Here is a 22,860-nt window from a genome sequence, read left to right on the forward strand (position 1 = left end):
TCCTTTTCCTTCCTGGCAAGGACTCAGCCAATGAAAAGCCACGGACCCTTTGTTTACTGGAGCCCTCCCAACTTCCTTCTCCTCTCAGTGAAAGTGTTCTCCCTCTCTGGTAGTGTGGGACTTGCATGTGGCGTCCCCCGTGGTTGCAGACCCCGAATTGCAGTTCTCTGCCAATCCTGAATAAACGCATCTTTGCTGGAGAAATATCTGACAGTCTGTTTATTTCAGGTCAACGATGCAAATTTCAAACGTGCACTAATTTCTTTTAGAAGTAGAAAAAATAATTTAGATAAATTTTCATTCTGAAAAGTATGAGTCACAATGATTCCATTCTTCTTCATCGTCCTCACAATTACCTCTCATCACTTTTCTCTTTCACAAAAACACTCCTGATCGCTAACATGATTCCTGAAGACACTTCTCAGTCACTTCAGTCATCAGCCCTTTGGGAAATTCCTCTGTTACTCACACTCTAGTAGCTTTCTGCAGGTTCCCACTCTCAAACCTTGATTCAAACAGTAGAGTATCATCTTCTGGTCCTTGCAACGTGACTGCCAGTTCCTTGATAATCCCTGGTTTGCCTCCCACTCTGGAACTGGTGAAATAGGAATCTTCGGTGGGCACTGCAGAAGAGACAGACATACTCAGTCCAAGTTTCACTCAGAATCCATCTATCCAGCAAACATTAATTGAACCCTTCTGTGTTCAGCACTATTCTAGCTTAAGAACAATGAGTATTTAAATTTTCCATTGTCCTTGCTGAGACTTTTAATTTTTAAAAATGTATATATTTGAAGACCTACCTTTAAGTAGTTTAGAGGACTTCCTTTTGCTACCTGGTTACCCTTGGCAACTCAAATACTGCTTCTACCCATTTAAACTCTAATTTAAAAGGATGTTGGCAAAAAATTACATTCTAAGTGGAGCACCGGAAAACATTTGCAATCTTATTCTACAAGAACAAACAAAAAGCCAAATAGCACCTATTTATTAATTTAAAAAGAAGATAAAGGGGGAAAAAAAAGAGAGAAAATAAAGTACACTCCATGTCATTGTTTGGTATATCATTCCAGATTTAAATATAACAAAAATAGAAGCATGAGAAGAACTGGCACAAGTGCAATTTGTCTAAGAGGGGAAACAAAATATCATAGTAATTAGTGAAAAGAAAAGGTTATGATTGAAACTTTTTCTTTAACATTAAGCTAAAACAAAAAACATTACACAATTTATATTATTTTATTTAGGAAAATTTAGATTATAATCACAACCTCTTTCTAATCTTTGGAATAACAAAGAATCAATTGTTAATTTTTTTTTATTTTGGTGGGCTTACAATTTTTCAGACAAATTCAGTGAGAATGCCATGTGACATCTTTGATTTTTTGCAGTTACTTTTGCAAAACTCTTTTAGTCCCCACGGTTCTCCCAAGGATTCTCTTTGTACCACACTGTTCTTATCAGTTGTGTCCAGAAGAATCTATTTTGTCATCTTTTGTTGATGTTCTCTTTAACTGTTAACTGATAAAAAATTTCTAGATTCTCAGTTGTCAATGGCTTTGCAGTGGTGCAAGCAATTCTTTAACATTCATCAACTTCATACAATCCTGCATCTCTTCTAAGGATAATTTTACTATTAAAAATATTTATTTATTTATTTGGTTGCACTGGGTCTTAGTTGTGGCAGGCGGATTCCTTAGTTGCAGCTTGTGGGCTCCTTAGTTGTGGCTCACTGGCTCCATAGTTGAGGCACACAGGCTCCTTAGTTGTGGCATGCGAACTCTCAGTTGCAGCATGCACGTGGGATCTAGTTCCCTGACCAGGGATCGAACTCAGCCCCCCTGCACTGGGAGCACGGAGTCTTAACTACTATGCCACCAGGGAAGTCCCAGGATAATTTCAGTTTGCAATTAATTTTTTACTGTACTTGCATTATGTTGTCAGATGCTAACAATATCCACCATCAACAAGTGACTGATACCAGCAAAGATGCTGACCATCGGGCAGGACAGATACGAGAATTAAACAAATAGAAACATGTAGGGGTCTGATTTTATAAGTAGTCAGTTCATTAGTAAGTATATTCACATTATGATGACTTTTGCTTCTATACGCAACCTTGCCACTGTGGAGACTTAGAGAATAAATATTTGGATAATAAATGAAAGCAAAGGAGAAAGCGAGCATAAAAAGGAAGTAAAAACAGAAGCAGCAGCAGGAGTACAAGTAAATCCATTTAAGAGTTGGGGACCCATGTTATTCGATCTCTTCATGGAACCACAATCAAAGTACAGATCGGCAACCAGATGTCATTAATATAGGAATTTCAATATTTTCTTTAGTCTTTAAGGTAACTTAAAAACGATCCAGGGGCTTCCCTGATGGTGCAGTGGTTGGGAATCCACCTGCTAATGCAGGGGATACGGGTTCGAGCCCTGGTCAGGGAGGATCCCGCATGCCGTGGAGCAACTAAGCCCATGCGCCACATCTACTGAGCCCGCGAGCCACAGCGACTGAAGCCTGCATGTCTAGGGCTTGTGCTCCGCAACGGGAGAGGCCACCGCAATAAGAAGCCTGCGCACCGCGACAAAGAGTAGCCTCTGCTCACCGCAACTAGAGAAAGCCTGCTCACAGCAACGAAGACCCAACACAGCCAAAAGTAAATAAAATAAAATAAATTTAAAAAAACAAAACAAAACAAATGATCCAACTCATAGCCCACAGTAACACTTTTCAATAACAAAACCTCTTTCTTATTTTCCCCTCAATATCCTTACAGCAAGTGGTTGCTCTAGGTCTCCTAAGCTAACAAACTCCCAGATTCTCCCCGGAGCCCCATCTTCTCAGTTTTCTGTTTCTTCATTCCTCCAACAGTGTGGGCTCAACTCTCCTTGATGAATCCAAAGGACAAGAAGATCAAGACAGCTGCCACAAATGTGTAGTAACAGGACAATAAGGACAATTCACAAAAGCTGCCATATCAGGAGAATGATCTCTCAATCCCAGGGTTTCCTCCTTTGTAGAAATATGTCTGGATAGAACAGATGAAGCGGTGGCGATTCATGGTCATCTGATTTATTGAAAATGACTACAGCAAAGTCAACGAGAGGTGAGACAGGCTTATAATATCCAAGAATTTCTTGAGGTTGCAGGAGCAGTATATCCCCTACTATTTATAACCCAAGTCTACTGACTTATGATCTGAGTTTAAAGTCTCCCAAGCTCCTCCTCAGACATTCCATAAGGTGGAGCTAGGTAGACTATGAGTTGCTTCACCTTTTCTACCTCACCAGCTTTTGCCAAAATAGTAACGAGAGCTCAAAATCAAGGCAACTGGCAGCGGAGCACGTGTAACCACATCTCAGATGGGTCCTCTCTGCTAAAACTGGCTCATTTTATTTTTCTAGTTGTAGGAATGTAAACATATTGCAGTCCCTCCTTCCTATTACAGTTTTTTTCTGTAAAAACCTCCCCTGATTTCACTGACTTAACACATCTCATTTCTACTAATTATACTTGGTACATGTTCCTCCTCCAATAAAATAGATTTCTTTTCTGATCATTACTATCTATTAGCTTACTTCTCTTTAACATGATATATCTTTTCTGCCTTAAAGGTTACTATTACCATCTGTTTCACATCCTCCCCAGCACTTGTTATTGTCTGTATTGCTGTTATAGCTGTTTTAGTGGGTTTGAAGTTGATTCATCCTTTCCATAAATATCCTTTACTAAACGGAGGAAATTCTCTCCTATTTCTAGTTTTCAGAATGTTCTTATCATGAAAGGCCTGATTTTGTCAAATGCTTTTTCTGCATTGATTGAGATGACTGTTTTTTTTCCCCTTTGTTCTATTAATGTGGTGTGTCACATCAATTTTCTTATGTTGAACCACCCTTGGATTCCTGGAACAAATCTCCCTTGGTCATGGTATATAATCCTTTCCATATGCTGTTGAATTTGGTTTGCTGGTATTTGGTTGAGGATTTTTGCATTTATGTTCATGAGGAACACCAATCTATAGTTTTCTTGTGATGTCTTTGTCTGGCTTTGAATACTGGCTTCATAAGAAGAGCTGGGAAGTGTTTCCTCCTCCTCCTCTGTTTTCAAAGTTTTGAAGCATTAGTGCTATTTCATCTTTAAATGTTTGGTACAATTCAAACAAATCCTGTTAAGCCATCTGGCCCAGGGATTTCTTTGCAGGAAGATTTAAAATTACTAATTCAATTTCTTTGTCATAATCTGAATTTCTTCCTCAATCAGTTTTGATATGTTTTTCTAGCAATTTCTCCTGTTCATCTATGTTGTTTAATTTGCTGACATAAAGTCATTAATAGCATTACCTTGTAATTGTTTTGATTTCTGTAGAGTTGATGCTTGTGTCCCCTTGCATTCCAGATTTCTATAATTTGTGTCTCCTCTCCTTTTTTCTTGGTTGATCTGGCTAAAGTTCTGTCAATTTTGTTAATGTTTCCAAAGGACCAACTTTTGGTTTGATTTTCTGTATTACTTTTCTATTTCACTGATTTCTGTTTTTGTTTTATTTTGTTTTGTTTTTGCGGTACACAGGCCTCTCACTGCTGTGGCCTCTCCCGTTGCGGAGCACAGGCTCCGGACGCACAGGCTCAGCGGCCATGGCCCATGGGCCCAGCCACTCCGCGGCACGTGGGATCCTCCCGGACCGGGGCACGAACCCGTGTCCCCTGCATCGGTAGGCGGACTCTCAACCACTGCGCCACCAGGGAAGCCCTGATCTCTGTTTTTTTCTTTATTATTTCCTTCCTTTTGCTCACTTTGGATGTAGTTTGCTCTTATTTTTCTAACTTATTAAGGTGGAAGCTTATGTAATTGATTTGAGATCTTTCTTCCTTTTAAATACAGGCATTTAAAGCCATAAATTTACCTCGCAGTGCTTTGGCTGCATCTCATAAATTTTGATATGTTGTTTTATTGTCACTCAGTTCAAAATATTTTTGAACTCTTATGATTTCTTTAACCCATGGGTTACTTAGGAATGTGTTGTTCAATTTGCAAATATTTGTAGATTTCCCAGATTTCATTCTGTTGTTGATTTCTAATTTAATTTTACTGTGATCAGACAATATATTTTGTACGACTTCAATCCTTTTAAATGTATTAAGACTTGCTTTACAACCTAGTATATGGTATATTCTGGGGAATTTACCATGTGCCCTTGAAAAGAATGTGTATTTTGTTGTTGGGTACAGTGTCCTGAACGTTTTTATAAAAGACAGAAATTCTACCACTAGGATGCCTGCAAATTAATGCAGGAAACCACAGAGTAAATGACAGTCATATGCACATACTACAAAATACTCACTATGGTTCAGGAGGTAGAGAAAAGAAGAGCAAACTCCCCAAAGATCCAACATCTGATTTTCAGGAAGGGGAATAACAAGGAAGAAGCTATAAAAAGGACTCAGAACTATTAAGAAAACATAATAACATTTTAAAAAAATGATTGAAAATTTAAAACTGATTGGTCATGAATTTCAGGGCTCCCACTCAGGTTGGTCTGGAAAAGACAGTTTCTTTATCACTAAAATATGACTTTTTGAAAATCACTTTTATTATAGAAAATATGTTTATTGTAACTTGGTCATGATTAATCACTCACTGTTCAGTGTGATGACAATACCTGAATCTAACTGATAGACAACTGTGCCTTTTTCTTCTCCTACAATTTCTGGTGCCTTTTCATTTCCTGTAGGTTGATAGAAATATTCTGGTTGAGGTGGAACCCACTCTGAAAGGAGACATTAAGAAGTACAAAATAAGAAATAATACCAAAAAAAAAAGAAATAATACAAAAGGCACTTTATTAGAACTGACATGAAATCATAATAATGATTATTCAAATGGCTAGTAGGGTGGAATCAAACCAAATTCCCACCCTAAGTTTCCAGTGTGTTTGTAAATTAATTATGTCTTGCTTCTTTCTATAAAGACTATGGAGAAATTTTTAACAAAAAGCATATACAACAGAAGTATCAACTTTACTGTTTTAGATTTTTTTGATGTGGACCATTTTAAAAGTCTTTATTGAATTTGTTACAATATTGCTTCTGTTTTATGTTTTTTGGGTTTTTTTGCCACTAGGCACGTGGGATATTAGCTCTCCGACCAGGGATCAAATCCACACCCCCAGCATTGGAAGGTGAAGTCTTAACCACTGGACCGTCAGGGAAGCCCCAGAAGTATAAACTTTAAATAGAAGACCTAAAAATAAGGCAGAAAGGTCAATATAGTTGTTCCATCAACTCTTCAAAATTTGTCCCTGAGCTCCTGGTCAGGAAAATATGCTCAGCTACATATTTTTTATTAATATAGAGGAATAAGTATATCAGTTTCTTCAGAGGAAACAAGGTTTCTTCATTAACACTCAATTCTGAAAGATTTCTCATATGACACTTGGGTGACTTCTCAATATCATTTTAAGTACAGTAGCCAGTGATGAAAGCCAAGGGCATATATAAAGACACAACTTAAATTCAACAGTACATCAAAAGAATCACACACCATGATCAGTGGGATTTACTCCAGGGATGCAAGGATGGTTCAACATTTGCAAATCAGTCAATGTGATATATCACATTAACAAAAGGAAGGATAAAAATCATATGATTATTTCCATACATGAAGAAAAAGCATCTGACAAAATTCAACATCCATTTATGACAAAAAAATCTCAACAAAATGGGTATAGAGGGACTACCTCAACGTAATAAAAGCCACATATGTCAAGCCCACAGCTAACACCATACTCAACAGTGAAAAGCTGAAAGCTTTTCCTCTAAGATCAGGAACACGACAAGGATGCCTACTCCCACCACTTTATTCAACATAGTACTGGAAGTCCTAGCCAGAGCAATTAGGCAAGAAAAAGAAATAAAAGGTATTCAAATTGGAAAGGAAGAACTAAAACTGCGACTGACATATATTATATACAGAAAACCCTAAAGACTCTATCAAAAAACTGTTGGACCTAATAACAAATTCAGTAAAGTTGCAAAATACAAAATCAATACACAAAAATCGGTGCATTTCTATACACTAATAATGAACTCTCAGAGAGAAATTAAGAAAACATTCCCATTTACCATTGCATCAAAAAGAGTAAAATACCTAGGAATAAATTTAAACAAGAACTATAAGACATTAATGAATGATATTGAAGAAGACACAAATAAATGGAAAGATACTCTGTGCTCAAGGTTGGAAGAACCAATATTATTAAAATGTCCATACCACCCAAAGCAATTTACAGATTCAATGCAGTCCCTATCAAAATTCCAGTGGCATTTTTCACAAAAGTAAAACAAACAATCCCAAATTTTATATGGAACCATTAACGATCCCCAGTAGCCAAAGCAACCTTGACAAAGAAGAACAAAGTTAGAGTCACCATGCCCCCTGATTTCAAACTCTATTACAAAGCTATAGTTATTAAAGCAATATGATATCTGCATAAAAAGATACATAGATCAATGGAACAGAACAGAGAGCCCAGGGAATTCCCTGGTGGTCCAGTGGTTAGGATTCTGTGCTTCCACTGCAGGGGGCACTGGTTTGATCCCTGGTCAGGGAACTAAGATCCCACATGCCACGTGGCACGGCAAAAATAAAATAAAATAAAATAAAGAATAGAGAACCCAGAAATAAACCCATGCATCTATGGTCAATTAATTTATGACAAAGAACGCAAGAATATGCAATGGGGAAAGGACAGTCTCGTCAATAAATGGTGTTGGGAAAACTGGACAGCCATATGCAAAAGAATAAAACTGGGCCACTATCTTATACCACACACAAAAATTAATTCAAAATGAATTAATGACTTGAATGTAAGACCTGAAACCATAATACTTCTAGAAGAAAACACAGGCAGTAAGCTCCGTGACACAGGTCTTGGTGATGAGTTTTTGAATCTGACTACAAAAGCAAAAGCAACAAAAGTATAAAAAAGTGGAACTAAATCAAACTAAAAAGCTTCTGCACAGCAAAGTAAACCATCAGCAAAATGAAAAGGCAGCCCTTTATTTTTTTAATTTGGCCATACCACATGGCATGCAGGATCCTAGTTCCCCAACTAGGCATCGAACCCAGGCCCTGGCAGTGAAAGTGCAGAGCCCTAACCACTACACCACCAGGAAATTCCCAAAACGCAACTTTCTGAATGAGAGAAAATATTTGCAAATCATATATCTGATAAGGGGCTAACATCCAAAATACATAAAGAACTCATACAACTTAACAGCAAAAAAACAATCCAATTGAAAAATGGGGGCTTCCCTGGTGGTGCAGTGGTTAAGAATCTGCCTGCCAATGCAGGGGACACAAGTTTGAGCCCTGGTCCAGGAAGATCCCACATGCTGTGGAGCAACTAAGCCTGTGTGTCACAACTACTGAGCCTGTGCTCCAGAGCCTATGAGCCACAACTACTGAGCCCGCGTGCCTAGAGCCTGTGCTCCGCAACAAGAGAAGTCACTGCAATGAGAAGCCCGCACACCACAACAAAGAGTAGCCCCCCACTCACCGCAACTAGAGAAAGCCCACACACAGCAATGAAGCCCCAATGCAGCCAAACAAACAAACAAACAAAAAACCCAAAAAACCCCACTTCTACAGGGTAGGAACAGACGACCTTAAGACTTCTCAGCTATTGTGCCAACTCATAATGTGCCCCCCAACAATTTCCAAACACCCTAAGGGCAGTTCTGTCCCCAGTTAAGACACTGAGCCAATCCTTGTATCTTCAGTTTCATCTCTTTTCTTTCATGTTGAAGGCTTCATGGTTACCCAAACATGTCTTGTTCTTTTTCTGTTTCCTCTAACTGGAATACTTTGCTTTGATCCTTTCAATTGGATCACTTCTAACTCATCCTTCAGATTTCAGCTTCCGTGTCAACTTCTCTTGGAAACCCTCACTGAACTTCCAGGTTGGGGTTAAGTGTTCCCAGAGGGACCAAGTGCTATGCAATTGCCTGGTTCTATCTTTAACTTCCTCACTAGTCTGTGAGCTCTGAGTGTCTCCATTTGCTCATCACTATATCTCTAATACCAAGCACTATACTTAGCATATGGTAGATGCTTAATGAATATGCAATGAATGAATATTGTAAGAGGAAAGTGAGAAAATAAGAAACACCCAGTTGTTTATCAGCAGTCTTAAGCAGAGACATGAGTGTTCCAGCAATCATAAAAGTCCCCACTTCTGAAAACCCTTCATAAAATGAAGGCTAAAGATTGTACTTGCATCAAAAACTCAAAGATATGGCCAATAATGTCATAAAAAAAAGTCTCCACCATTCCCACAAGAAACTCCAATCAACTCAAAATATGATTAAAAAATAGTAGGGCTGGGCTCCCCTGGTGGCGCAGTGGTTGGGAGTCCGCCTGCCGATGCAGGGGACATGGGTTCGTGCCCCGGTCTGAGAGGATCCCATGTGCTGCGGAGCGGCTGGGCCCATGAGCCGTGGCCGCTGGGCCTGTGCCGTGGCGGGAGGGGCCACAGCGGTGGGAGATCCGCGTACCGCAAAAAAAAAAAAAAAAGAAAAAAAAAATAGTAGGGCTTCCCTGGTGGTGCAGTGGTTGAGAGTCCACCTGCCGATGCATGGGACACGGGTTTGTGCCCCGGTCCGGGAAGATCCCACATGCCGCGGAGTGGCTGGGCCCGTGAGCCATGGCTGCTCAGCCTGCACGTCTGGAGCCTGTGCTCCGCAACGGGAGAGGCCACAACAGTGAGAGGCCCGCGTACTGCAAAAAAAAAAAAAAAGTAAACGTTTCTGAGAATCTGAAAAAGAATATATATATATATATATATATATATATATATAAATATACATATATATAACACAATCACTGGGCTATACATTTGAAACATGACTTTATAAGTCAATTAAACTTCAATAAAATTTTTTAAAAAATGTTTTCTTCTTAGGACCTGCGCAGAAGGGGAGAGGCAGCACATCGAAAGGAGGGCCTCTGGAGTGTGGAGTTCCAGAGTTTCGAGGGAAAATAAATCTTCAGCTCAGAGAGGTCTAGCACTTTCCCCAGTGACTCATGATCAGCAAGTGGCAGATGGAACCAGGTTTCCTGACTTTCACTGTAGTGGGTCACCGTGCCTGAGAGTGATTAGAAGAAATTAAGCAAGTGAACAAAGAAAATTACCTACTGGGTCAATGAAAACCAACTTCTTTCCTCAAAGGAGTGGTTTATGTTTTGAAAAGTACCTTAGTGGGGAGACCTTCAAGATGGCAGAGGAGTAAGACGTGGAGATCACCTTCCTCCCCACAAACACATAAGAAATATATCTACATGTGGAACAGCTCCTAGAGAACTCCTACTGAAGGTTGGCAGAAGACCTCAGACTTCCCAAAAGCCGTGTGACTGAGAGGGTCTTGGTGCTCTGGCCGGGTGTCAGGCCTGTGCCCCTGAGGTGGGAGAGCCAAATTCAGGACATTGGTCCAGCAGAGACCTCCCAGCTCCATGTAATATCAAACGGCGAAACCTCTCCCAGAGATCTCCATCTCAATGCTAAGATCCATCTCCACTCAATAACCAGCAAGCTACAGTGCTGGACACCCTATGCCAAACAACTAGCAAGACAGGAACACAACCCCACCCATTACCAGAGAGGCTGCCTAAAATCATAATAAGGTCACAGACACCTCAAAACACACCACCGGATGCAGTCCTGCCCACTAGAAAGACAAGGCCCAGCCTCATCCATCAGAACACAGGCACCAGTCCCCTCCACCAGGAAGCCTACACAACCCACTGAACCAACCTTAGCCACTGGGGGCAGACACCAAAAACAACGGGAACTACGAACCTGCCGCCTGCGAAAAGGAGACCACAAACACAGTAAGTTAAGCAAAATGAGAAGACAGAGGAATACACAGCAGATAAAGGAGCAAAGTAAAAACCCAGAGACCAAACAAATGAAGAGGAAATAGGCAGTCTACCTGAAAAAGAATTCAGAGTAATGATAGTAAAGATGATCCAAAATCTTGGAAATACCATGGAGAAAATACAAGAAACGTTTAACGAGGACCTAGAAGAACTAAAGAGCAAACACACAAGGATGAACAACACAATAAATGAAATTAAAATTCTCTAGAAGGAATCAATAGCAGAATAACTGAGGCAGAAGAACGGATAAGTGACCTGGAAGATAAAATAGTGGAAATAACTACTGTAGAGCAGAATAAAGAAAAAAGAATGAAAAGAATTGAAGACAGTCTTAGAGACCTCTGGGACAACATTAAATGCACCAACATTTGAATGATAGGGGTCCCAGAAGAAGAAGAGAAAAAGAAAGGAACTGAGAAAATATTTCAAGAGTTATAGTTGAAAACTTCCCTAATATGGGAAAGGAAACAGTCAATCAAGTCCAGGAAGCATAGAGAGTCCCATAAAGGATAAATCCAAGGAGAAACACGCCAAGACACATTTTTTTTTTTTTTTTCTTTTTTGCGGTACAAGGGCCTCTCACTGCTGTGGCCTCTCCCACTGTGGAGCACAGGCTCCAGACGCGCAGGCCCAGCGGCCATGGCTCACAGGCCCAGCCGCTCCATGGCATGTGGGATCCTCCCAGACCGGGGCACAAACCCGCGTCCCCTGCATCGACAGGCAGACTCTCAACCACTGCACCACCAGGGAAGCCCCAAGACACATATTAATCAAACTATCAAAAATTAAATACAAAGAAAAATATTAAAGGCAGCAAGGGAAAAACAAATAACATACAAGGGAATCCCCATAAGGTTAACAGCTGATCTTTCAGCAGAAACTCTGCAAGCCAGAAGGGAGTGGCAGGACATATTTAAACTGGTGAAAGGGAAAAACCAACAACCAAGATTACTCTACCCAGTGAGGATCTCATTCAGATTTGACAGAGAAATTAAAACCGTTACAGACAAGCAAAAGCTAAGAGAATTCAGCACCACCAAACCAGCTTTACAACAAATGCTAAAGGAACTTCTCTAGGCAGGAAACACAAGACAAGGAAAAGACCTATAATAGCAAACCCAAAACAATTAAGAAAATGGTAATAGGAACATACATATTGATAATTACCTTAAATGTAAATGGATTAAATTCTCCCACCAAAAACACAGACTGGCTGAATGGATACAAAAACAAGACCCGTATATATGCTGTCTACAAGAGACCCACTTCAGACCTAGGGACACATACAGACTGAAAGTGAGGGGATGGAAAACGATATTCCATGCAAAAGGAAATCAAAAGAAAGCTGGAGTAAGTAGCAATTCTCATATCAGACAAAATAGACTTTAAAATAAAGACTATTCCAAGAGACAAAGAAAGACACTACATAATGATCAAGGGATCAATCCAAGAATAGGATACAACAATTGTAAATATTTATGCACCCAACATAGGAGAACCTCAATACATAAGGCAAATGCTAACAGCCATAAAAGGGGAAATCGACAGTAACACAATAATAGTAGAGCACTTTAACACCCCACTTTCACCAATGGACAGATCATCCAAAATGAAAATAAATAAGGAAACACAAGCTTTAAATGATACATTAAACAAGATGGACTCAACTGACATTTATAGGACATTCCATCCAAAAATAACAGAATACACTTTCTTCTCAAGTGGTCACGGAACACTCTCCAAGCTACATCACATCTTGGGTCACAAATGAAACCTAGGTAAATTTAAGAAAACTGAAATCGTGGGCTTCCCTGGTGGCGCAGTGGTTGAGAGTCCACCTGCTGATGCAGGGGACATGGGCTCGTGCCCCGGTCTGGGGAGATCCCATGTGCCGCAGAGCGGCTGGGCCCGTGAGCCATGGCCGCTGAGCCTGTGCGTCCGGAGCATGTGCTCCATGACGGGAGAGGCCACAACAGTGAGAGGCCCACGTACTGCAAAAAAAAAACAACAACAAAAAAACTGAAATCGTATCAAGTATCTCTTCCAACCACAATGCTATGAGACTCGATATCAATTACAGGAAAAAAAATCTGTAAAACATATAAACACATGGAGGCTAAACAATACACTACTTAATAACCAAGAGATCACTGAAGAAATCAAAGAGGAAATAAAAAAATACCTAGAAACAAATGACAATGAAAACACGACCACTCCAAATCTATGGGATGCAGCAAAAGCAGTTCTAAGAGGGAAGTTTATAGCAATATAATTCTACCTCAAGAAACAAGAAACATCTCAAATAAACAACCTAACCTTACACCTAAAGCAATTAGAGAAAGAAGAACAAAAAACCCCCAAAGTTAGCAGAAGGAAAGAAATCATAAAGTTCAGATCAGAAATAAATGAAAAAGAAATGAAGGAAACGACAGCAAAGATCAATAAAACTAAAAGCTGGTTCTTTGAGAAGATAAACAAAACTGATAAACCATTAGCCAGACTCATCAAGAAAAAACTGGTGAAGGGTCAAATCAATAGAATTAGAAATGAAAAAGGAGAAGTAACAACTGACACAACAGAAATACAAAGGATCATGAGAGATTACTACAAGCAACTATATGCCATAAAATGGACAACCTGGAAGAAATGGACAAATTCTCAGAAAAGCAAAACCTTCTGAGACTGAACCAGGAAGAAATAGAAAATATAAACAGACCAATCACAAGCACTGAAATTGAGACTGTGATTAAAAATCTTCCAACAAACAAAAGCCCAGGACCAGATGGCTTCACAGGCAAATTCTATCAAACATTTAGAGAAGAGTTAACACCTATCCTTCCCAAACTCTTCCAAAATATAGCAGAGGGAGGAGCGCTCCCAAACTCGTTCTATGAGGCCACCATCACCCTGATACCAAAACCAGACAAAGATGTCACGAAGAAAGAAAACTACAGGTCAATATCACTGATGAACGTAGATGTAGAAATCCTCAATGAAATACTAGCAAACAGAATCCAACAGCACATTAAAAGGATCATATATGATAATCAAGTGGGGTATATCCCAGGAATGCAAGGATTCTTCAATATATGCAAATCAATCAATGTGATACACCATATTAATAAATTGAAGGAGAAAAACCATATGATCATCTCAATAGATGCAGAAAAAGCTTTTGACAAAATTCAACACCCATTTATGATAAAAACCCTCCAGAAAGTAGGCATAGAGGGAACTTATCTCAACATAATCAAGGCCATATATGACATACCCACAGCCAATATCATTCTCAATGGTGAAAAACTGAAACCATTTCCTTTAAGATTAGGAACAAGACAAGGTTGTCCACTCTCACCACTATTATTCAACATAGTTTTGGAAGTTTTAGCCACAGCAATCACAGAAGAAAAAGAAATAAAAGGAATCCAAATTGGAAAAGAAGTAAACTTGACACTGTTTGCAGATGATATGATATTATACATACAGAATCCTAAAGATGCTACCAGAAAACTACTAGAGCTAATCAATGAATTTGGTAAAGTACTAGGATACAAAATTAATGCGCAGAAATCTCTTGCATTCCTATACACTAATGATGAAAAATCTGAAAGAGAAATTCAGGAAACACTCCCATTTACCATTGCAACGAAAAGAATAAAATACCTAGGAAGAATCCTACCTAAGGAGACAAAAGATCTGTATGAGGAAAATCATAAGACACTGATGAAAGGACTTAAAGATGATACAAACAGATGGAAAGATACACCATGATCTTGGAATGGAAGAATCCAAGATTGTGAAAATGACTCTACTACCCAAAACAATCCACAGATTCAATGCAATCCCTATCAAACTACCACTGGCATTTTTCACAGAACTAGAACAAAAAATTTCACAATTTGTATGGAAACACAAAAGACCCCAAAGAGCCAAAGCAATCCTGAGAACGAAAAACAGAGCTGGAGGAATCAGGCTCCCTTACTTCAGACTATACTACAAAGCTACAGTAATCAAGACAGTATGGTACTGGCACAAAAACAGAAGGATAGATCAATGAAACAGGATAGAAAGCCCAGAGGTAAACCCACGCACATATGGTCACCTTATCTTTGATAAAGGAGGCAGGAAAACTACAGTGAGGTATCACCTCACACCAGTCAGAATGGCCATCATCAAAAAATCTACAAACAGTATAGACAGGGTGTGGAGAAAAGGGAACCCTCCTACATTGTTGCTGGGAATGTCAGTTGGTACAGACACTATGGAGAACAGTATGGAGGCTCCTTATAAATTAACAATAGAACTACCATATGACCCAGCAATCTCACTCTTGGGCATATACCTGGAGAAAACCTTAATTTGAAATGATACATGCACTCCAATGTTCACTGCAGCACTATTTACAATAGCCAGGACATGGAAGCAACCTAAAGTCCATCAGCAGAGGAATGGATAAAGAAGATGTGGTATATATATACAATGGAATATTACTCAGCCATAAAAAAGAATATTACTCAGCCATAAAAATAATGCCATTTGCAGCAATATGGATGGACCATCATATTGAATGACGTCAGACCCAGAAAGACAAATATCATATGATATCGCTTATATGTGGAATAAAAAAAAAAGGGGTACAAATGAACTTATTTACAAAACAGAAGTAGAGTCACGGATGTAGAAAACAAACTTATGGTTACCAGAGGATAAGTGAGGGAAGGGACAAATTGGGAGATTTGGACTGACATCATAATACACACATATTATACATAAAATAGGTAACTAATAAGGACCTGCTGTATAGCACGGGGAACTCTACTCAATACTCTGTAATGGCCTATATGGGAAAAGAATCTAAAAATAAAAGAGTGGATATATGTATATGTATAACTGATTCACTTTGCTGTACACCTGAAACTAATACAACATTGTAAATCAACCATATTCCAATAAAATTTTTTTAAAAATTTGGTTGATAGAGTTAGTTGGAAACTCTTCTGTCGCTATGAAGGTAAATCTTTTTTTTTTTTTTTTTTTTTTCGGTACGCGGGCCTCTCACTGCTGCGGCCCCTCCCGTTGTGGAGCACAGGCTCCGGACGCGCAGGCCCAGCGGCCATGGCTCACAGACCCAGCCGCTCCGCGGCATGTGGGATCCTCCCGGACCGGGGCACGAACCCGTGTCCCCTGCATCGGCAGGCGGACTCTCAACCACTGCGCCACCAGGGAAGCCCAGAAGGTAAATCTTAAAAGTTCTCATCACAAGAAAAAAATGTAACCATGTGAGTTGGTGGATGTTAACTAGACTTACTATGAAAGTCATTTTGCAATATATATTGTACACCTTAAACTAATACGATGTTTTATGTCAATTATATCTCAATAAAACCGTGGGGAAAAAAACAGTAAAAACTACATTCTGGTATTATATACATGGTGTTCATCAATTTTACCAAAGCTGGTAAAAATACAACTTTTATAAAACTCAACCAAACATACTGAAATGGGAATAATCTAGAAAACAGATTTAAGTATTGATATATTTTGGCCTCTAGAAAGGTATCCTCCCATTCCAATAAACTCAGAAGCATTCTAGTTTATACATTAGTATAACTTTTGACTTTGGTGAGTGTATACCAGTTTCCCAGAGCTTAAACATGTTAAGGGTGAGCTAACAGACGGTGAATCTGTCCCGTCTTGTACTTTGGTATGTAGAACTTAAAACTGTAATATAGTCTGTCAGAACGGCAAGACCATGACACGTAAGTCACATTACCAATATGATGAATGTTCTCCTTGATGACTTCACATTCTATTGGCCATCTTGGAGCCTGCAGTGGCCCACTGGTGGAGAAAAAAGCAAAGAGATCTCGGGGTTCTCGAAGACGTGAGTTTACTTCACCAAGGTCATCATGAAGAAGCTGTCTGCTCTTAAGAAGTGGTGAACTCAGCATAAGGGAATCTGCCAAAGGGAAAGGGAATGAGTGAACAGTTTCCTTTTCTTCCTTGGGAACTTTACTGCTCAACTGTAACAAATATGTAAGTTTAAGCACTGTGTTAATATATTAGCACAGATACGCAATCCTATGACATGTTTCTCCTTCAAAGAGATTTAGTACGGGATGACAGCATCAAAACTATAAAATGTTAAGTTAAAGTTCTGCCTTAGTCTGTTAAACATTTAAATGTAAGCTTTAGAGTAAGTTAGAAGAAACTTTTTTCTTTTTTTTAAATCAACGTTAATGGGTCAAAGACATTTCAACAGTGGGTTACAAATAAAAGTTACTTAACGTGTGTTATTATTTTTGTCTAGAGAGAGGCAAAAAAGAAAACTTTCAATTCAACTACTAGCGTTTTAGAAAAAAAGGACATAAAACTTTATTAACTACAGTGAAACAATCTACAAATTAAATTTCAAGTTCATAATATAACCATTCAAAGGACAGAGAGACTTACAAAACAGGGAGGTGGATAGGGGCAGAGGAGTGAGCAGGGGCAGAAGAGAGAGAAGAGTTCTTGGGAAATAAAGAATGGGGAAAAAAATAAAAAAGAATGGGAAAAAAGGGAGGAAAACAAGGGTGTTCAAGGACAAAGGGGGAAAAAAAGGAAATGAGAGGAAGAATGAAAAGAAAGGGAAAGAGGAAGGAAAGGCTGAAGGCCCCTAGGGTGGTAACTCCCAGCTCTGGTGGGGAGAGCAGGAGGGAGAGACATTTCCTTACAGGAGTTTCCGTTTTCTGGTCTGGAAGGACATGAAATACCTCTGCTCACAGCTTCTATCTGTCTGTGCACAGTTGAAGATAGACAGGTAGGCCCTAGAAAGAGGAAGGAAGAGGTATGGTTGGTCCGATGGATCTTTCTTTTTCCTGCCCATGTTCCCTATACCTTTCCATCCCCCGCTCCCACTTTGGGCCCCTGCATTTCTGTGTCTAAAATATTTCCCCCACTGTTTAATGCAGGGGGAAAAGGCAACAAACATTTGAAAAGATGGTAAAGCTGCTCAATCTCGCTCATAAAGAAATGTAAATCAAAATGACAAGGAGATAACAGTTTTTTACCTAACAGACAGGAAAAACATTTATGTGTTTTCACACTCACCCTGGCAAAGGTGTAAGTAAACAAGTACTCTTGCTGACAAAAAGGCAAATTGGTGCAAACTTTCTGGAAAGCAATTTGGCAGTGTCTAGTAAGATCTAAAACACCCAAACCCTTGATTCGGCAATCCCATTGCTAGAAATTACTTTATAGATTTTCTTAACAAAAGCTCGTCAAGATACATATACGAAGATGCTCACTGCAGTAATGTTCAAGTAATAAAAATGTGCAAACAACCAAAGCATCCAACAAAAGGGAAGTTAAAATAATTATGACATGTTAATGAGATGGAATACTGTAGGCGCTCTAAAAAGAATGTTTCTTGTGCTCATATGAAAAGGCTCTATTTTTAAACAAAAAAATCGAAGATTATGTATAGGATCCCTATGAGAATTAAGAAGAAAAAATATATAGACACTTGAGGATATATTTTCTTTTTCCTGAAAAAAATGATTACAATAGTGGCTATATTAAGGGTGGGGCAGGGAGAGCTCTTAATTTCCTTTTGTGTTTTTCTCCTACCATTTGAATTTTCTAACCTTATACATATATTTCCTTTTCTTTCTTTTTTGGTTTCTTTCCTCCGTTCCTTTGTTCCTTCCTTTCCTTCTCTTCTCTTTTTTTTTTTGAAACAAGCACATTATAACTCATTCCTTTTTTACCTCCTTTGTACTTTTCTGGTTTAAAAAAACAACAATAACAACATAATAAATGCTTTGCTACAAAGATGAAGAAAAATATCTTCCTCACTCCAGTGATCAAAACGGGGGTGGGGGAAGGTGTCAGGTTATCAGTTATACTCTAACTAAAATTCATCTACATTGTTGTGTCACCTCTAGCAGCTGTCTTTGCATTTTACGTTTTTTTATTATATTAAGACTGGCAATTGTTTCTTATCAATGTTATTTCAAGTGTCAGCAAATGGGGCAGGAGGAAGCTGAAGGGGGGTGGTCGGCTGGCTCCTGAGCCATTCCATCTTAACAGTCTCCTTTGCTCAACCCTTGCCTTTCTATTCCCTGCCAGGAGCTCTGGGACACAGAATGGAAAAGCCTTCTGGGCACTGGGATGAGCAAAAATATAAGATACATATTTGAAAATGAAAATGGAATTGCTACATCAAAGGTTAAGTACCATTTTACATTTTCCACCTATTGCCAAACTGCCTTTCTAAAAAATCTTATCTATTCACATTCCTAACAGCAGTGTGGGAGAGTGTTCTCCCACCTCCTGACGGAAAAAAAAATATTTTTTGCCCAAATCTCATAATTTAAAAATGGTACCTTGACATACTGATTCGTATCTTTAATTAGAGGTGAAATTGAGCATCTTTTTTTTTTTTTGAAATTGAGCATCTTTTCATAAAGCCTGTTGACTGTGTTTTCTTTTCTATGAACTCCTTGCTCATGTCCTTTGTCCATTATTCTATTTGGTCATCTTTTACATATTGATTTGTAAGAGCTGTTATGTTAAGGAAATTAACCCTTTGACATATTTGTCACAAAATTTTTTTCCAATTATTTTCCGTGACTAATGGTATTTTTTCTATACAGAAATTAAAATTTTTGCTGTAAAAATTATCAGTGTTATATTTTATGGCTTTTGGGTCTTATGTCATTCATAGATTTTTAACTAGAAAAGGGACACAATCAGATTTGCACATAAAAAAGAACACTGCTGTGTGGAAAATGGACTGGAAGGGGGCATGATGGAACAAGAGAAGCCAAGAGACCAATTATGAGGCTGTTTCAATAGTGAGATGACGGTGGCTGGGGGAGGGTTGGGGTGGGGGCAGGATGTGCAGTAAAGAGAAGTGAACTGATGTTTGGTTGGATGTGTACTGAGGGAGAAATTCAACTGCATTCCTACCCTAGGATTCCAGAAGAAACGTGTGGAATCCCTGTAAAAAATTATTTTTGCTTAAGCTGGCTGGAATTGGTTTCCACCACTCTTATGCAAAGAGCCTTAACAAATATATCCACCAAAACTGCATGAAAAAAAATCAATGTGTTACTCTTGACCAAGGCGTTTTAACAAATTTTCTAATAATTTGGAGGAAGATCATCCAGAATGCACAGTATTTTAATTTAAACCTACAAAATCCAAAGCAGATCTAGAGAGAATATTTTTTTGTTTTATTTTTCTTTTCATTTAAAAATTTTTTCTTTGTTTTTTAAGAGAGAACATTTTTTAAAAAATTTATTTATTTATTTTGGCTGGGTTGGGTCTTTGCTGCTGCACCTGGGCTTTCTTTAGTTGTGGCGAGCGGGGGCTACTCTTCATTGCAGTGCATGGGCTTCTCACTGCGGTGGCTTCTCTTGTTGCAGGGCATGGGCTCTAGGCGTGCGGGCTCAGTAGTTGTGGCTCGCGGGCTCTAGAGTGCGGGCTTCAGTAGTTGTGGCGCACGGGCTCAGTTGCTCCGCGGCATGTGGGATCTTCCTGGACCAGGCCTCGAACCCGTGTCCCTTGCATTGGCAGGCGGACTCTTAACCACTGCGCCACCAGGGAAGCCCCAAGAGAGAACATTTTTCAGTGATACCAGAAACGGTGGCCAAGGCTGCTCCCTTGGCTTCTCCCACGTTAGGCCACGTTCTCCTGAACACCAGGAGCTGTTGCTCAAGGACGTGAGGGTTCTGGGGGTCATACAACACTGATTATTACTCACACAGACGCTTCTCCTTTTGCAAGGGGTCCGGTATCAAATCCTCTGTTTCCCCAAAAGAGCCACTCAACAGGTATCGAGGATTATTCTTCCCAACATGCTGGTGCGTAGCAGTTTGGTAAACTGCCCCTCTCAGCTAAGAATAGGCAGTTTACTGAAACGTGCTGGAAGGCTAGTTCATCACCTCCAACATGCAGGTCAACACCCAAACCACTACTACTAGCAAACCTCCTTCTAGTCACCACCTGCCACCACAGGCCTTTACAATGAGTACAACCCATTTTCCAAAGAGCTTTCACATTCCAATTTATGTGAATTAAACATCATTTTCTCCATTTCATGCTGAGGAGAAGACTTGAGAAGCAGTATGGTAAAGTGGAAAATTGGGAGGCAGCTATACGACCAAGTGAAGGCAAGTACTCAGAGTTAAAGTGCAGCACTCAGAGTGGGAGCTGCTTTGTCCTGAGGGCTCTGCTGAATCTGGTGAGCTGGAAATTCAGTTTTCAACAAATTATAAAATGAAATAGTTAATAAGAAAGTCTAACAAGGTTGATAGAAATAAAATCAATATAAAAACCTACATTTTAGGGGCTTCCCTGGTGGCGCAGTGGTTGAGAGTCCGCCTGCCGATGCAGGGGACGTGGGTTCGTGCCCCGGTCCGGGAGGATCCCACATGCCGCGGAGCGGCTGGGCCCGTGAGCCATGGCCGCTAAGCCTGCGTGTCCGGAGCCTGCGCTCCGCAACGGGAGAGGCCACAACAGTGAGAGGCCCATGTACCACAAAAAAACAAACAAACAAACAAAAAAAGCCCTACATTTTATTTCTAAATACCAGGAGCAAAGTTAGAAGATCAAAATTTAAAAAGAAATCACTTATAATAGCATACAAATATGCAGTTCTATGAAAAAAATTGTAAATCTTATTGGGAGACATTAAGGAGGACCTAAGTAAATTAGAGAATTAGACTATATTAATAGATGGGAGAACCTGGTATTGGAAAATTCTCATTTCTTGTCAAATTTGATCTATAGATTCAATGTAATCCCATATATTTTTTTAAGCATCACAAGCCAATTCTAAAATTATATAAAAAGGTAAGAACAGCCAAGACACTTTTGAAGAACGACAATATGGGAGGACATGTCTTTCCAGATATCAAGACTGTTTTGATGCCATGTGGTGTCATTAAGAAAGGGTGGTATTGGTGCAAGGACAGACAAACAAACCCTTGTATAAATGGACACGCAACAGAGGTAACACAGCATATCAGTAGGGAAAGGAAGTTCTTTCACTAATGGTGGTGCTGGAAAAATTCATCAGTTTATCCAAGCACAACTCTCTCAGTTGATCAAACAATTTACTTCATGAACCCAGGAAAGGTGATGCTAGATAAGAATGAGATATTACCTTTAAAGTAGCCATAGTACTGGAGGTGATGGTACATAAAGTCTTCATAGGCCTCAGGAAGAGTCTGTGAAACGAGAGGCCATCTCAATCAAGAAAGTGCTTTCATAATTGTAGAGAATTATTATAACAGCCTGTTATAAGAATAATACTGACTCTTAACAAAAATACACAAGCATTGTTGCAGAGAACACTATACCTCAGAACTTCTGTAAACAAACCATGTGAAAGACATTTGTGCAAATTATTCTATCTTTGGGATCAAGATCTCCAGCCAGAAAAAGATGCCACCAGAATATACCTTCGGATCTAGTATTGGATTTCTGTGGAGTGCCTGGAGAGGAGTGTGTACCGACCTGCTGCTTTAGCTCTGTTTCCAAAGCTGGGAACATGTTACTTCTGCATGGTATGCTGAAGACCCGTCAGTGACACCGACATCCAGCAACAATCCCTGACCAATTTCCAAAAGGGCAGTTGATTACATAGGAGAAGCTAAAAAACCAGAGCAGAACAAGTGAAAAACTGTAGAAATTCACCCACGTCCCCTCCCTCCGCTTCGCAGCTCCCACGCTACTTTAGGAAACCCTGCGGCACCGCTCCGTCTTCCCTGCCAACCCAACCTCTCCTCAGATAAACAAGGACCCGCCACGAGGCCCGATGCGCACCTGAAGAATCTGGGATAGCGCCTTGTCTTCCAGCCTCCTCCTCCGGTAGCGCCAGGACCCCTGCTGGCCCCATGCTTCTTTCCCCCCCAGTGAGGGAGATGCCCCCCA

General features: G+C 39.7%; 1 protein-coding gene across 1 annotated transcript in view; it reads right to left on the minus strand.

Moving 5' to 3' along the window:
* AGBL2 (AGBL carboxypeptidase 2) overlaps positions 1-22,479 on the minus strand; it is a 40,642-nt gene extending 18,163 nt beyond the window's left edge. The window contains 8 exon segments of the mRNA XM_065882103.1: positions 470-623; positions 5,660-5,767; positions 16,709-16,950; positions 17,642-17,744; positions 20,687-20,796; positions 20,798-20,819; positions 22,091-22,154; positions 22,444-22,479. Of these exon segments, the coding sequence (XP_065738175.1) occupies positions 470-623; positions 5,660-5,767; positions 16,709-16,950; positions 17,642-17,744; positions 20,687-20,796; positions 20,798-20,819; positions 22,091-22,154; positions 22,444-22,479 (839 nt within the window).
* Between the last annotated feature and the right edge of the window lie 381 nt (positions 22,480-22,860).

This window comes from Phocoena phocoena, chromosome 8 (assembly GCF_963924675.1).
Source record: "Phocoena phocoena chromosome 8, mPhoPho1.1, whole genome shotgun sequence".
In the NCBI taxonomy this organism is placed as follows: Eukaryota; Metazoa; Chordata; class Mammalia; order Artiodactyla; family Phocoenidae; genus Phocoena; species Phocoena phocoena.